Below are 16620 nucleotides of genomic sequence, written 5' to 3'. Positions count from 1 at the left end.
CCTCCAGGTGCTGATAGACAGGCTTTCCAAGGGTATAAGATTTATTGCCAAGAAGCATTGTTACAACAAAGAAATAATCTACGAAACACAGATTTCCTTACTTTTTGTGCTAAGTTTAGATGGATCGTTACACTCCTACTTTTGAAGTCACTGAGCCCATTATTAGACTACATTGAAAAGAGCACAAATTCAATCATACAAATTTAGGAAACAACCTTTTAAAAACCTTTCCATGGACAAAAAAGCTTCAAGCTTATGTATATCATAATTACCTCTCTAATATCTGCTTAATATTGCTGTGAAGACATCAACACATTTCTCCTCCAAGCAGCTGTATTTATTCAAGTTTCTCTCAAAAAAACCCTAAATTTTTTAAGATTACATTGAACACATCATGATAACACTACACTTTACCATAGCCTACTACTCATTTTTACCATTGAGAGCTTGAACGCATCATCATGTAACTCAATGCAGCCTCCCTGAGCTGTTAAATGGGGCCACTGGCTGCTCAGAGCTGACGTTAACTAGCTCTCCTTCTGCTGAGTTTAACACAGATTTGTTGTTCACAATGCAGCATTATCAGGGAAAATTAGGGTGTGTCCCTTGACGATAGTGAGTTTACTGCATCCTTTTGTCCTGAAGGCATCCAGGGGAAGATCTCTGTTGGTCCCGAACATGTTTTCCGTTCTTATCAGTGTTTCCCTTCTTGCAGATAACCAAGAAGTGAATCGGACAACTGATGTTTATCTTATTCATTTATTAGTGAAATTATCTGCTCAATTTTAATGTGTACATTGTAGCTATAATTCTGAGAAACAGCCCTCAACCCTCAATTGTAAAGCTGTAAATTGATCAGCAAGTCAACAGAAATGGCAGCCTTTTTTAATTCAATGTTAATTAGAGTTTGAGTCATTTTTAAGCATAGCGTGCCAAACACTCACAGATTTTTAACTTCCCAAATGTGAATGTGAATATTTTTTGCTGGTTGTCTTCAGCAAACTGAACCTCTTTGTGTTTATGGACTGTTGGTTGGACAAAATGAGCTATTTGAGTGTGTCAGCTTGTGCTTTGGTGAAATTGTGATGGACATTTGTTAGTTGCAGCCGTGGTGAAATTCACAGTGATGGATCAGACCAGCTTGTCCATCTCTCCTACTCAACTCCTGTCAACATTTGGTACCAAACAGCATTTTGAATCTCTTTGTTTGCCGTTTGTCAGCATTCAAAAGTCAGCTCATCAACACACGTGTGAAACGTTCTTATGTATTGCATGTTAAATGCTAACTTATCTAAATTCACATTTGAATTTTGATTTATATTTTTACATGTGAACTGTCTGATAACCACATGTAGCTCTGTCATGTTTCCTGTGTAGATCTTCACACATCACACGAAACATCTGAAATGTTTCAGCATTTACTTGCTTGTTTCAGCTTATCAGCATTATCTTTAAAATGCTTCAAGTGTAACCTATCTTAATTCATACATTTATTGACACAAGATTTGGTCTGTAAAACTTTTTAGCTCTTATCACACTGCTGTGGACGATGACACAGTCACGACATGTGATGCTTTAGCTAAGAAACGATTAATCTCTCTGACCAAAGATTTAAATCATGAGCTTCAAGAATGCTGAATTTCAGTTCACTTTGCATACTGTTTGGCAGCTTAACCTTTAACAATATGTTATAATTTATTAGTTGATTTATATTTAAGCAACATCACATGAGAGGGAGTTTTGTTGTACTGAATATAACAGCAGAAGATGCCGAAGATAATTGCAGTTGTGCTGATATTCAGTACAACAGTACAACCTCGGTTGTGATATTGCTTTTATACAACAGTTCTACGATTTGTCTCATTATTTAATGATTTATTTAGCATTGCCAACATGAATAGATCTGTAACTGGAAGTGAAGTGTCCAGGTGTCTTTACTTCCCTTCGTCTTCTTCTGATGACTGTTCAAAATTAAACTCAAATGTTATCTGATTAAATATGTTCCCCTTTGCGGTGCAAAGCTTGTCACAACGACCCTTTATGTAGGCTAATTAACTGTTAATGTAATTAATAGTTCAGAAAAAGTGTTCTAATTAAATTAACAGTTAATTAAACTACATCTGGGGTCAAACTTTTAACACAAAGATGAACGCACCAGGTACTTCCTCGAATAACATTCAAGTTAGATTATGAATGGTGATCAGAAACCTCCAGGTGTGCTCATATGACATCAGCTACAGCCTCGTGCAAATCAAAGCCGAGATGATGGTCCGTACAACAGCGCTCCCTCTTGTGGGATAAAAGAAACTAGTCAAATCAAATGAATATTGTGGAGTCAAAGGTTCAGTATTTGCCTCTAAAATGTGAAAGTAGAAGTGCAAAGTTGCATAAAATGGAAATACCCAAGTGCAAGTAGCTTAAAAATGTACTTCAGTACGGTACTTGAGTAAAAACACTTACACCACACCAGCCATCTTTCCTCAGAGGGTTTTTAATGTATTTCCCTACTTTGGAGCAGAGCTGCTTCTTGACTGTAGCCTGATAAACGATTTCAAATTTATCAAAACTAAACTTTGTTCCACGCCTTCTTGGGCAAATTTACACTTCCTCAAAAACCTGGACTGTACTTTTGTGTGTTTCTGTTTCTGTCTTTACCATCAGCGAGTGGACACCCATCCAGGAATAGTTCACCCAAAAACAATATAAATAGTATACAAGTATTCACCTCCCCAGGCTCTTTATGGTTCCAGAAAACGTTTTCTATCGAATGGCATCAAGGAGTGCGGAGCGCTTAGAAAAATGAAAGTCTGTCAGCGGAAACAGACTTTGACAGAGGCTGTAACAAAAGATGGTAAAAGAGTCATGCGCACAACAAATTGCGTCATGGGGGGAGAATCAGAAAATCCTTTGTTTAGCAATAGTTTAGAGAAAATAGTTCAGACACTTGGATAATGCTGCATTTTTTTTTGTGTGTGTGTCTTGTGTTCGGACTCTGTTAAAGTCTGTTTGCACTTAAATGCTTTAATTTTCTGATAGAAAGTGTTTTCTGTGACGATACAGAGTCAAGGGAGGTGGCCATTACATGAATTTATATTGTTCTTGCTCTTTAATCATAAATCTATTTAGTTTCCTCATAAAATGTATGAAAAGAGAATCAGGATCAGCAACCATGTGCGATATTAAGACAGAGAGTGTGCAGTATTTCATTCAGTCGCCACACTGGATGATTTTAGCACAACTTCAAGCAGAGAGCAGGAACATAGTCACCAGGTGTGTAGAGCCCTCGTGAGACGTTTCCTGCAGCAGCTTTGATGTTATGGGGCATGATTGCGAGATATCCCGCCATGCTGTGGATAAATTTAAAATCATCTTAAACTGAAGCAATAAAACTAAATATAGACATCGACAGCAAGGAGGGAACAAATGGGAGCTGTTGGAATATGAGTAGCCTATTGTGCAGTGACTAATGCCACATAATTGACATATTGATTCATGTCTTTGTTGCCTTTCTGTCGCCTTATTTGGCGTTGCAAGGGAGCCCGAGTTTGACATTTGCCTTTTTTCTCTGTCTCTCTTTCTCTCCACCAGTGTGCTGTTTTGTGGTCCATAAGCGCTGTCATGAATTTGTCACCTTTTCCTGTCCGGGAGCCGACAAGGGACCTGCCTCAGATGTAAGTAAAGAGAATGGGAGTCAACGGTGGAGCCGGTGTTAGGTTAGATATTTATTAAACACATGGTTAGTGATTGTTTTGCTCCCGAGTGATGTTTATTAATAACATTAGCAAGGTCAGCACTGGCTTTGTGTGTGTGTATGTCCGAGTAGTTCCTGTATTTGCGGCTAGATGAACACACACATGCAAACACACAGATGTTACCTCCTGTCCTCCTGCTGAGCTGTCAACCCCAAATCACACCGAGACATGCCAGTAAAAAGAGAATGTGCTGCCTGGCTGCCTCAGGTTAATGAACCACACACACACACAGACACACACACACACACACACACACACACACACACAAACACACACATACACACACACACACATTTTGTGAGTCAGTGGATTTTGAAGTCATGTAACTGATGTTTATTAATCTCTAACTCCTCTGTCTTTCTTTGTTTTTGTTATATCACCAAAGCTGTTTTTGCCGTTTCCTATTTTTAAGCATCCTCGAAACTCACTCAATCAGTGCTCCATTCTCTCTCAATAAAATACTTTCGCTCTCTGTCATAATGGAAGCAACATTTTAAGGATTGGTTCACCACAGATACTAAATGGCCTCAGGATTAAATAAGTCTCAGGGTTTTCTTCATGTTTTGGGCCCCTTAGTTACAATTAGGGAAATCATAGTGAGGCAGAATAAAATGTTTTAGACAATAGTGATATTCCAAATATATAGCAACAATTTGGGGAAAATTCCATCCTGTTTTCCATTGACAATGCCCCTGTGTTTAAGACTAGGTCCTAAAAATGTTTTTTTCCCTGCACAGAGCCCTGATCTCAACACCATTCTCGATATGGTTTGGGATAAATTTGAGCCTTGTCAGCCACCGTCAGTGGCCAACCTTACTGATGCTCTTCTAACTGAATGGGAGCAAATCCCTGCAGACACAATGGCGCAAAAATCTTTCCCAGATAAGAAGAGGTTATATTATTTTATTATTGTTACACTATCATACTAATCCACATAGTTTAATAAGATCCATAACCTTCACATATACCTGAAATGTCCTGGTGTCTACATACTTTTGGCCACATAGCAAACCTCAACTTGTCCTACTAAAACCAAAAACCAATTCGTGTGGTTAGATACCTCTGTGAGAACCTGTTTTTTGTGATTTGGGTGAACTGACCTTTTGTTTTGATTGTGTTTATGTGCTTTTGTTTGTTTGCTTTATTGTTTTGTACTTATGTGTTATCAACCTGTCAGGGACTGCAGATACAAGTTAGTCTCTTTGTCAAAATCTGGCATATTCAGGCTACATGATGGACCCAAGTGCTCATGATAATTACACATAAACACTACCCAACAGGAAAACTAGAAAACTGAACTTGCAGTATGGACTCTTTTAACAGAGTTTGAGCCGACCACAGATACAGGAACCCGACTGAAACGACCTGGATCACTTTAAATATTGAATTCATGTGTCTTCTCTCTCCTCTCTGTGTCTGTGCCTCCGCAGGATCCTCGTAGTAAACACAAGTTTAAGGTCCACACTTACTCCAGCCCGACCTTCTGTGACCACTGTGGCTCCCTCCTCTACGGGCTGATACACCAGGGCATGAAATGCGACCGTATGTATCACAGATATGTTTGTGTGTGTGATCAGACAGTTCGTGCATATGGCACAAATGAAAGCGTGTACTTTAGAGGCTACAAATAAAACTTGTCCTCTTACCTGCTTTTCTGACCCAGTCACTTGAATAAATGTTGGCATTGTACGTTCCTGCAGACAATGGATACGTTACATTTGCACGTCAGTGTGTAACGCATATGTTGATATATGTGTTTGGACGCTGTGGTTAATCTGTAGTTAGGTTTAGGTGCAGTACCACTTGGTTATGGTTAGGGAAAAGATCACGTTTTGTCTTAAAATAAAACAGCTTTCATGGTAGTATACCCAAGGAAAACACAGTGACAGGTCGATAAAAAGCAACCACATTTGGTGGTTAAAAAGCTGTTGGAAACACAGCTATGACTCGCTAAAACACAACCGGTATTGTTGGTCGTTGGTCTCTGCAGCTTGGTAGGTGTCATTCACACATGACAAAGTGACAAAGTCAGCTCATATTTTAAGTCACTTTTGAAAGGTTGATATGATACCTATGAAATGGAAAAAATGTAACATACTGATGTTTTTTGCAGAAATGTACCATGCCAACATTGTCTTCTGGGAACCAGGCTGATTGACATACAGCCTGCGTAAATGTATACATTTCCACCTCATCACTTTTTCAACCATTACAATTGAACTCTTTCTCAAACTGACAAACTTTTATAATTTTAGAACTTAAAAAAACACTAGTGATTGAACACTATATAATTAATTTAGCCTTTTTCTTTTTGCTTCTTTTTAACAGTTGGTCCAAGCATCAATACACAATATTCGAAAGTGTCTTTTAGTGCCTTTAAGTTTACTCAGAAACACTAATGGTGGGTGGTGTGGTGGTGCGGTGGTGCAGTGGGTAGCACTGCCACCTCGCAGTGAGAGGGCTCTGGCTTCGTTTTGGGCCCTTTGGAGTTTGCATGTTCCCCCTGTGTTAGCACGGGTTTTCTATGACTTCCTCCCACAATCTAAAGACAGAGACTAAATTGCTCATAGGTGTGAATGTGAGCATGAATGGTTGTCTGTCTCTTAACGTTCTGTGATTGTCTGCTGGGATCGTCTCCATACTCCAGTGTGTGCAGCACTTCACTTGGCCAAGTGTCAAGTGTCAGGGCTGTTGGTCAGAAATCACAGAAATGGCTGCGTAAGACTGAACTTCTGTCATTACAATTAATACTGTTTTACTCTATAGCTCTCATAATCCACATATTGCTGCTTGTGATGTGTGGATTGTAGTTCAGATAAAATCTTTCAGTCTGAATTTAGATTTCATACATCATTTACAATAATGACCTGCTCATGAGTCATAATGACAGACAGTTAAATGGATGTTATCAGCGTAATGACCGACAGTTGGAGAGATATTATCAGCTTCTCATAACAATGAGTGAATAGTTTTTACGTTCCTGCTGTTGTGTCATATTTATTGCTGACCATTTGCCTGTTGTTGGCAACAGAGACACAAACAGGAAGTGGGCTACATCTCTGCAATGCTGTCTCCAGCTATCACTAACACTATTTAGTGGGTAGACAGTTCCTCATTGTACCTGTGCACACAGTGTTTGATGGACTTTGACTCAGCCTTTGCAGCAGTTTACATACATTTAAATGTAGTTGCCAGATGCACGCAAACACGAGAGGAAAACAGGTTGTTTTGAAATGGTTGATGCACTGTGGAAGCTTACAACACAGTTGACAAAGGGGTTATTGGGCTATATATTAACCCACATAAACAAATGACATGACTCAGAGCTCAGTGTTTCTTGCAAATTTTATTCACATGAACAAATTTAATTTCTTTATAGCAAGCCTCCCCCTCCAAAGCACAACAATGCACCGTGCCACACCATAAAGACTGTTCAGGAATGGCCTGAGGAACGCTTCAAAGAGCTCAAGGCATCAACCCCACCTCTAGATTACCCAGATCCCAATCTAAACGAGCACCCGTGGGATGTGCTGGTAACCCAGAGCCAAGTCCAGTCCTCGATGGGGCCTCCTTGGATCAGACTTGGCTCTGACTTGTCAAGGCATGGACACAGGACCTCTGGGACCACGACGTTGGCGACAGATCCTTTGAGTCCTATGGGTTGCGAGGCGGGGCATCAGCACGTCACACAGATGCTCGATCAGATTGGGATCTGGAAATTTGGAGACCAGGTCAATGCTTTGAGCTCTTTGTCACATTCCCTCTGCCATTTCATAGCAGTTTTTGCGGTGTGGCACGGTGCATTGTCCGGCTGAGGGTACTACTGCCCTCGAAGAGTGCTGTTGCTATGAGGGGATGTACTCGGTCTGTAATGATGTTTGGGAGGGTGGTGGGTGTCAAGTGGCATCCACATGAATTCAAGGACCAAAGGTTTCCCAGCAGAACACTGCATTGTAAGAAACGATCAGTATCATTCACTTCACCTGTCAGTGGTTTTAATATAGTGGCTGATTGGTGTTTATATACATCAGTGATTAAGGTATGAGAAATGTTTGGTTGTGATATCACGATTTGGCACCAGTTAAATTTCAAATTAGATAACTAAAATAGACATTACTGTTGATGGCTGACAGGAGCTGCAAAACAATAGCCACCTCCCCTTCTGAAGCATTGATATTTTTCTGAGTTGCAGGAAGCCACAGTGTTCTTCTCACCTGTCCCTCCTAACCGCCTGTCATACCGGAGGGACCAGAAACAGCATCCCAAGGCTTTTAATACACAAGCAAGGGATTTATATATGTCAGATCTGCTGCCATGATGAGATGAGATGTGTTGTTCTGCCACATCAAACACTTGTTTTTTTCTGGGTCATCCCTCCATAAAGTTTTAATGGACAGTGTGGCCGAGCGGAGCCAGTTAGAAAAGATGTAGAAGTTACATAAATGAATGACGTCTTTAGCGCACAGCCGGGCGGAGTTATAAATAAAATCCACCAAGTTATCATATGAAAGGTGCTAATCATGCCGAGGAAAACATACAAACGATTACTTTCTCACACCCCAGCTCTGCACCACCTTCAGTGAGTGGAGTGGAATGTGGAGCTCTGTACATCAGAGCAGTCTGACATCTAGTGGACAGACTGAGACAATACATACAGAGTGTCTGGGTATATTTCTCAGTCAGTGCTCAAAATTAAGAGACACACTATTGTGTGTTTTTTATATTTGTTTGTGCAGCCATACTCAATACAATGTAGGATCCAGTATTTTGGACACTTTGAGTCCAAAATGCCCCTCTTCAGTCTGTCTCTTGTGAGTTCTCCACCACAACATTGCATCACTGAGGAGTGAAACATTGGTATTTTTTGAAACCTGGATCCTATTTCCCCATGTTTTTGTGTCAAAGTGCCTAATGGGAACAACAATTTTTGGAATTTTGGGACCGTGTTAAGTGAGACTGCTGCAGACGCTAAAAAGGCTGCAATACAAACACACCAGAGTCCTTTTAAAAAAGCAGTAATTTTAACAGCATAAAACACACTTCGTTCAGAGTCGACAGAAACAATAAAACTCACAAGAACCATCTTCTTTCATCTTTCCACTGTTCCAACAATCACCAACTCTGGTTTCGTTGAAATAAAACCCATGATTCAGGCAGTTAGATGTGAAAATATGCTGGCTCCGTACACATTGAAATTACTGTTTATTTAAATGGAGTCTGGTGGATTTGCTGACAGCAATTTCGGGGATGTTTCTGGTTAAACAAAAAGGTCTTTCTCTGTAGGGATCCTTTCCATAATGTTGTCAGACACTTAGAATAATAATCAGAGCATGTCGTTTGCAAAAATGAGCACTTGTAGATACGTACTTTGATGGCGCACATATGCCCTGACTGGTTACATTGCAGTCTGTTTAGCTGCTGTCTCTCAAAGTAACAGACTTATTTCAAAACTTGTTCTCATTAGTCACTTAAATCCAAAATATGGGGAAAATAAGGTCCAGGTTGAAAAAAACAAAACAAAGGCACTGTTGAAATGTAGTGATACAGTACTTACAGCATTGTGATTATAACTTGAGGGTGTTATACGTTCTATAGATTTGTGGTTTTGGGCAATATAAATATAATTTAACTTGTGCATTTTCGTGTGTCTGTGCTCAGACTGTATGATGAACATCCACAAGCGGTGTGTGGCCAACGTCCCAAGCCTGTGCGGGACAGATCACACCGAGAGGAGAGGACGCATCCACATCTCAGCCCAGATCGCTGACGACACTCTTACCGTCACCAGTGAGTGCACTCTCTGTCTCTTTATTCTCACACACACATACACACACACGCTGATCGCCTCTCAAAGCTCTCTATCAGCCCAAGACTAAAACTGGAAAGTCCATTAGTCGATCAATGATCCAACGATTGACCCACATCGCCTCTGGAACATGCATCCACGTGCCAACTCTCTCGCTCTCAGACAGCTGTGGATTGATTATGGAACAGAAACTAAACTGTTGTTAAGTGTTGTCAAATGTAGCCAGAGTTATTTAGGGCAGGACTCACACCAACACTCACAGGTTCACATGCTGCTGTCCTCTGGAAAGGACAAATTCAACACTAAACTGTCTAAGAGTGTGTTTTTTTCTTGGGATGTCTTCCTGTGACACTTTCTGTAATCATGTCTTCAACCCCTCGCAGTCAAAGAGGCGAGGAACCTGGTACCCATGGACCCCAACGGCCTGTCAGACCCCTACGTCAAGCTTAAGCTGATCCCAGATCCCAAGAGTGAGAGCAAGCAGAAGACCAGGACCATCAAATGTTGCCTCAACCCCTCCTGGAATGAGACCTTCACTTTGTGAGTCCTATCATGAGTTTTCGAGGCTTTGACAAACTTATTTCTGGCTTTGTTTCAATGGAAGTGACTCTCTTGGCCCCGTTTTCAGTCACAAAAGCACAAAGCTAACTGGAGCTTCATGCAAGTGACCCTGTCCCCATTCTTTTTTCACCTCTCGCTTGTTATTCAAGCTATTCTGGGTTGCTGTGTGACTGCTAGGAACAGTTCAGGGATAAAAAAGTTGTCACTTACTGAGGTGTTTACCAGCTTGAATAGGGAGAGATGTGATGAATGTGGCTTTGAAATCAAATTCATTTTTATTTTTTACCTATTTTAAGAACGCCCTTCATCTCACTGTTCTCCCCCTTTTCTCTCTCTCTCTCAAAGCAACCTAAAAGAAACTGACAAGGACCGCCGTCTGTCAGTGGAGATCTGGGACTGGGATTTGACCAGCAGGAACGACTTCATGGGATCCCTGTCCTTTGGGATCTCAGAGCTACAGAAACAAGGGATAGATGGATGGTAAGATGTCAGAATATGGTGGATAATTGGGAAAATTACACAGGTGTAGACAGAGATAACAAAGGCAGAGGGAAAAGGGGTGTGAATATTTTAAGGGCTTTATTGTCATAGTCTGGTGATAATCCTGGATTTTATGATTTTATTCTGGGGTTTAGGTTTAAGATGCTGTCCCAGGAGGAAGGAGAATACTTTAATGTTCCTGTCCAGCCAGATGGAGAGGACGGTAACGAGGAACTGCGACAAAAGTTTGAGGTAAGAAACGGAGACACAAAATGACACCATGTTTCATTTGTGCTGCTTTTTTAATGTGAGACTTTTATTCTTTCATTATAATCCCCTGTTATTCCTTCTCTGTCCAGAGGGCGAGGGTGGGGCCGGGGAAACCCACAGATTCATCTTCCTCTTCTTCAGTTTGCAAGTATGACAGCAATGGCAATCAGGACCGGGTCAAACTCTCGGACTTTAACTTCATCATGGTTTTGGGCAAGGGCAGCTTTGGCAAGGTGATTCACATTAGTAGTGTTTTTTAATGGTGAGAAAAGGTAGCTGGGGGCTGGTAAACAAGATGAAATCACTGCAAAGCTCATTTATTTCCTTTTTGTTGACTCCTTTTTAGGTGATGCTGGCTGAGAGGAAGGGCACCGATGAGTTGTACGCCATCAAAATCCTGAAGAAGGATGTTGTGATCCAGGACGATGATGTGGAGTGCACCATGGTGGAGAAGAGAGTCCTCGCTCTGGCTGGGAAACCACCTTTCCTCACTCAGCTGCACTCCTGTTTTCAAACCATGGTACGGATACACAACGTTTTGCATTAACAAAGACAAGCATCTGTGAAAACATGGCAACACACAACTAATTTATTCTTGTCTTTATCTTTGTTTTCTAGGACCGATTGTATTTTGTCATGGAGTATATAAATGGAGGAGACCTTATGTATCAGATCCAACAGGTCGGCAAGTTCAAGGAGCCTCATGCTGTGTGAGTACACACACACAACCCTGTATTTCTATACTTGTGAGGACACTCTTGCCCCTTTTACACAGCCTCTTTAAGGCAGGAATTTCACACCTCGCTGTACTGTATAAAATGTACAGTCGCGGAATGGAGGTACCAGGTGATCCTGCCTTTAAGCCAGCAGCGGAGGTAGAAACAGCACTTAAACGACCTCTGGGTATAAGAGATAGCCGGCAGGATGGGACCATCGACAGAACGTTACGTTACATGTGCGACCCACTGCCGGGGGATTTAAAAAGCAGCTGATAGCAGTTAGCAGCTAACTCAAAGAAGAAGAACAGCGGCCGAAAAATGTCCACAATTTGGGAAACAGTGAGGTTAAGGCGCTCTTTACACAGCGAGCAGAGGACGCCATGTAAAAGAGAGGGTAAATGATGATGTCATTGCCATGGTAATGCCACTGTTATTGTTTATAAAGCGCTGCCGGCATCTATGTTACACGTCACACTATAGGCTGACGCTGTTGTGTTACATGTCACACCGATCACACCTCTTTTTTGTACACAATGCCAGAAAGCTTTCTAAAATCACACACTGTGGCACTATGCCGCCATCATTGCAAATGTGGCATAAAGCATCACAACTAAACGTCTAACCCCAACCCTTACCCTTAAGGCTCATTTATGCTCAGTGTTAGATACATATACAGACACAGACAGTTAGACAGAAAATCTGTCTGTAATCTACATTTATGGTGTTCGTATTCGAGCATGATCTCTGAAAGCTTACGGATAGAGAGAAACAGAGGAGCACACTGGAAATTGTGGGGTAGTGTAGCATAGTTTAAGTGAGAGACGACTGTAGGACACAATTTAGACATTTAAAAAAAAATGGAACGGAACAAATTGGTAATACCGTGAAAAGAATTCTTCACCTACATGTTGCGAATGGCCTCATGGATCACTGACGTCTACAATGCTGCCTCCATTAAAAGGTTCATTGTCACGACCTCCTCCACCGTAACCATGTTTGTTGTTGTTATTGTCAGAAACTTTTGACTCTGCCCTCTGGTGCCACCTATTGGATGTATGTTTGCCAACATTAAGGACACATGGAGGTAATGTGGGCAGTGATGGTTACAGCATTTGAAATTAACCTTTATATTTTCATTCATGAAAGGAATAAAGGAATATGAATGAACCTTTATGCTAACCTAAACCTGATTCTGACCTGAACTTCTAAAACCAAGTCTGAACCCTCAAACAAGCCTTTGAAGCCTCACTCTCAAGGTCTAAAACTGAAATTGGTTCTGTAGATAGATATACAGGTACACACACAGACATACACACTAAAGAGTTTTTTAATAGGACATTTGATGTGATGCTCCTCTTTTTCACTTCTTACTGTTGATTAAATGTTTTTATACAGTAAATATGCTAAGATAAATACAGTATGAACTTGTACAGCAGTTGCAGTAGGCAGTTCATGTATAAGTGCAAGTAATGCTAACAGTGAGAGATATACAGAAGAAACAGCTGGAGGTATGAAATGATGAAATGAATGCAGTTTAAATGCTATAGATCAGATATATCCAGTACAGACAGGGGGTATGTGGCTGTATATAGTGCAGTAAGTGTATGTGCAGTAATTTATGTATTGAGTAAGTTTGAGGAAGAGGCAGTCCCAGTGTAATAGCGAGTTAATAAGTTACTAGAATATTTTGCATTTAAAGGTCCAGTGTGCAGGACTGAGGGGTGTCTAGTGACAGAAATGGTGTATAATATTCATAACTATGTTTTTATTAGCATATAATCACCTGAAATTAAGAATTGTTGTGTTTTCTTTACCTTAAAATTATCCATTTATGTCTACATACAGAGTGGGGCTTCCTCCAGAGAGTCAGCCGTGTTGTTCTACAGTAGCCCAAATCAGACAAACCAAACAGTGGCTCTAGACAGGGCCATTTACGTTTTTGTTCTACAACCTCATTGCTAGATGCCACAAAATCCTACTCACTAGACCTTCACCTAGACTCATATTATCATGTCAGAGCAAAGCAGTTATAAGTTCTTAAAATGCCAATTTGATTTTAATAAAAGAAGTTAAGCTGGTGACTGTGAAAATGCTATTTTTTTTGTATGAATGAAGCTGAAATTGAAATATGTTAACATATCTTCAAATGACCTCAAAATATATGGAAACATTAAAATACTGTGGAATTCTGACATCATAAAAGTGCCAGAAATATGTGTCGATATAAATATAAACTGGTGTGTGTGTGTGTGTGTGTGTGTGTATGTTTTAGGTTCTATGCTGCAGAGATTGCTATAGGACTCTTCTTCCTTCACTCCAAAGGCATCGTGTACCGGTGAGTACGTTTGTGAATCAGCTGGAGTCTGCATGTACAGCTTACAGTTATTTCAGAATACAGATGTGGATAATATCTGAGTGCGTATGTGTTTATTTTCAGGGATCTGAAGCTGGACAACGTGATGCTGGATGCTGAAGGCCATATAAAAATAGCTGACTTCGGCATGTGCAAAGAGAACATGTACGATGGAATAACCACAAAGACTTTCTGTGGAACACCAGACTACATCGCTCCAGAGGTGTGTTTACGTGCTGTCACGTACTTGATTGGTGCTTTATTAACGTCTGAATAAGACTCACAACTCCACTATTATGTCTTACAGATCATAGCGTATCAGCCTTATGGGAAATCTGTAGACTGGTGGGCCTTTGGAGTTCTGCTCTATGAAATGCTTGCTGGACAGGTTTGTATGCATTCAGTGTAGCCACTGTTTTTATGAACTGAGAACGATTGTGACAAGAGGAGTGATGACATATATTTGTGCCCGTCCAGCCGCCTTTTGACGGAGAGGATGAAGATGAGCTGTTCCAGTCGATCATGGAGCACCACGTCTCTTATCCTAAATCCATGTCCAAAGAAGCTGTTGCTATCTGCAAGGGGGTGAGAGCGCATACTCGAATGCACATAAACAAAGAGACTCAGTCCTAATGTGGCCCCTTCAACCTCTCCACGTCCACTCTGAACACTGTAGAGCGCGCCAAGTTAAGGGCTCTCAGTCTAGAGTGAAAGTGCGTCAGAATAATTTCAACAGAGAGGCTACATCAGAGCTGACTGTCTGTTAAATTACATAAACATGTAGCTACGCTGTCTTTCCTCTGCCTTTTCATGGTGGGTTTAAGATCCTAGAACATGCAGTAAAGTTAAATTTAAAAATCTGTCATTTAAAGAATGGATGTAACTTTGTCAGCTTAACATAGACAGGTAAGGTGGGAGAGAGGGGGGATGACACACAGCAAAGGGCCACGGGTCAGAATCAAACCCAAGCCACTTTTAAGGCCTCAGCCTATATGGGGCGCACGCAGTACCATGTGAGCTGGAGGTCGCCTCATTTATTTTCTTATTTTGGATATGTTTGTACTGTTTAACTGCAGTTATTGCTGCAGCAGAAACAGTGATAGCATCTTTTTTTATTCCATGCATTCCTCTTCCTTGTCTAAACCTAGGATATACATTACCCAGAATGCAACTGGACCCCCGACAGTTCAGTCGGAGAATCTGGTGTTATGCTAATAGTGGCTAATGTAGCCTTGAGCTGACTCCATACCATTTTTATGCCTTTGCCCTAGCGACAGCCGTGGCTTGAGGCAATATATTTTCAGGTTTTCCTGCTGTCTGTCCGTACATGAGCAATTTCCTCAACTTTGGCACAAACGTCCACTTGGACTTAATGATAAACTGATTAGATTTTTGTGTTCAAAGGTCAATGTGATCTCAGAAAACGTGTTTATCCATAACTCAAGATTTCATATGCTAATGACAACAAATATCTGATGGGACAATTTATATCCCAAAGGTCATCTTGACTGTGACATCACAATATTCTGCAAAGGCATTTTTTTCTGACCATTATTCTACACCATAACTCAGGGAAGACGGCATGTTTCTTACAGGAAATTATTCACTGGAATCATACATGTCGATATAGTGATGACTTTCATTTTGCCAAAAATACACTTAATATCTTCCATTAAATTCCTTCACAGTGCTGACTACATATATTATGAGTCTGGACAGACATGTATTTAAACTACAACAGCAGCTTGACTGGTTGTACTGCGAGGTGGTAATGCTAGTTTTCACTTTCAAACTCTTCAAACCTAACTTATACCGACTCAAGTGACATCGCTAGAGGCAATTTATCAGACCTAACACAGCTCCCTGTGGAGCCACAAAAAGCTTTTATACAGTTTTTCCCACATTATCAGTGGTTCTCCCCAACGTCTGTAGACAGACTTTGATGCGTTTAAAGATATTGGGCTGTTAGGTTGTGGTGAGATGGCTGCAGTTGCTGTAGCTTTGTATACATTTACTGAAAACTGCAATGCAAGTCAATTTGAGTAGAGATTCAACTGCTTGTTTATTTATCCCTTCGCCTTAATGCGGCTTCATGCAGTGAAGGCAAGTGTGTGGGGATTAATCACAGTTTCCACACATGCACACACACACATGTTCAGACGCTTCTCACCTTGTATGTCTGTATGTGATTTTAGTTGATGACCAAGCACCCAGGTAAGCGTCTCGGCTGCGGTCCAGAGGGAGAGAGGGACATCAAGGAGCACGCTTTCTTCCGCTATATAGACTGGGAAAAACTGGAGAATAAAGAAGTCCAGCCGCCTTTCAAACCTAAAGCTGTGAGTATATTACACACACACTCTCTTCAGCTGTTGAGTAATATGTGATCTTTACTGATTACCCTGTAATAGTCACAGTATGGAGGGAGATGACAAACGTAGTCAAGGTAAGTTATAGATAAGATCGATCATCCCCGAACCCAACCATCACCTGCCATTGGTCACTACTCTGACAAATGCTGAGCTGAAATTTGTGAGTGTAGTCACCAATGATGAAGCTGAGATGTCACCGGCTCACATCCGGACCAATGGAAATCCGCAGTTTCGGCTGTGAGTGATTTGATTGGTTGATGCCATGTTTTAGTTGTATTTCTCTTTTTTCTCTTTGTTGTTGTCGTTTTTT

The 16620-nt window shown here is 40.9% G+C and overlaps 2 protein-coding genes across 3 annotated transcripts in view; one reads left to right on the top strand and one right to left on the bottom strand.

Annotated features, from left to right (window-relative positions):
* The window catches only part of LOC125885732 (protein kinase C beta type-like), a 39972-nt gene that overhangs the window by 14520 nt on the left and 8832 nt on the right, over positions 1-16620 (top strand). For both annotated transcript variants that reach the window (XM_049571473.1, XM_049571472.1), the window contains exons 3-16: positions 3589-3671; positions 5183-5294; positions 9411-9539; positions 9942-10098; positions 10465-10599; positions 10755-10851; positions 10959-11102; positions 11216-11389; positions 11488-11579; positions 13861-13923; positions 14026-14164; positions 14249-14329; positions 14419-14526; positions 16137-16277. In XM_049571473.1, the coding sequence (XP_049427430.1) occupies positions 3589-3671; positions 5183-5294; positions 9411-9539; positions 9942-10098; positions 10465-10599; positions 10755-10851; positions 10959-11102; positions 11216-11389; positions 11488-11579; positions 13861-13923; positions 14026-14164; positions 14249-14329; positions 14419-14526; positions 16137-16277 (1655 nt within the window). The remainder of the gene's footprint in view (positions 1-3588; positions 3672-5182; positions 5295-9410; positions 9540-9941; positions 10099-10464; positions 10600-10754; positions 10852-10958; positions 11103-11215; positions 11390-11487; positions 11580-13860; positions 13924-14025; positions 14165-14248; positions 14330-14418; positions 14527-16136; positions 16278-16620) is intronic.
* Positions 4785-16620, bottom strand: part of pdia2 (protein disulfide isomerase family A, member 2) — a 177197-nt gene continuing 165361 nt past the window's right edge. The window contains exon 12 of the mRNA XM_049571476.1: positions 4785-4795. The gene's annotated coding sequence lies outside the window, so the exon portion shown is untranslated. The remainder of the gene's footprint in view (positions 4796-16620) is intronic.

The sequence above is a fragment of the Epinephelus fuscoguttatus genome, linkage group LG3, assembly GCF_011397635.1.
Source record: "Epinephelus fuscoguttatus linkage group LG3, E.fuscoguttatus.final_Chr_v1".
Lineage (NCBI taxonomy): Eukaryota > Metazoa > Chordata > Actinopteri > Perciformes > Serranidae > Epinephelus > Epinephelus fuscoguttatus.
The sequence above is the reverse complement of the archived record's forward strand: the minus strand, read 5'-3'. Positions and strand labels throughout refer to the sequence as shown.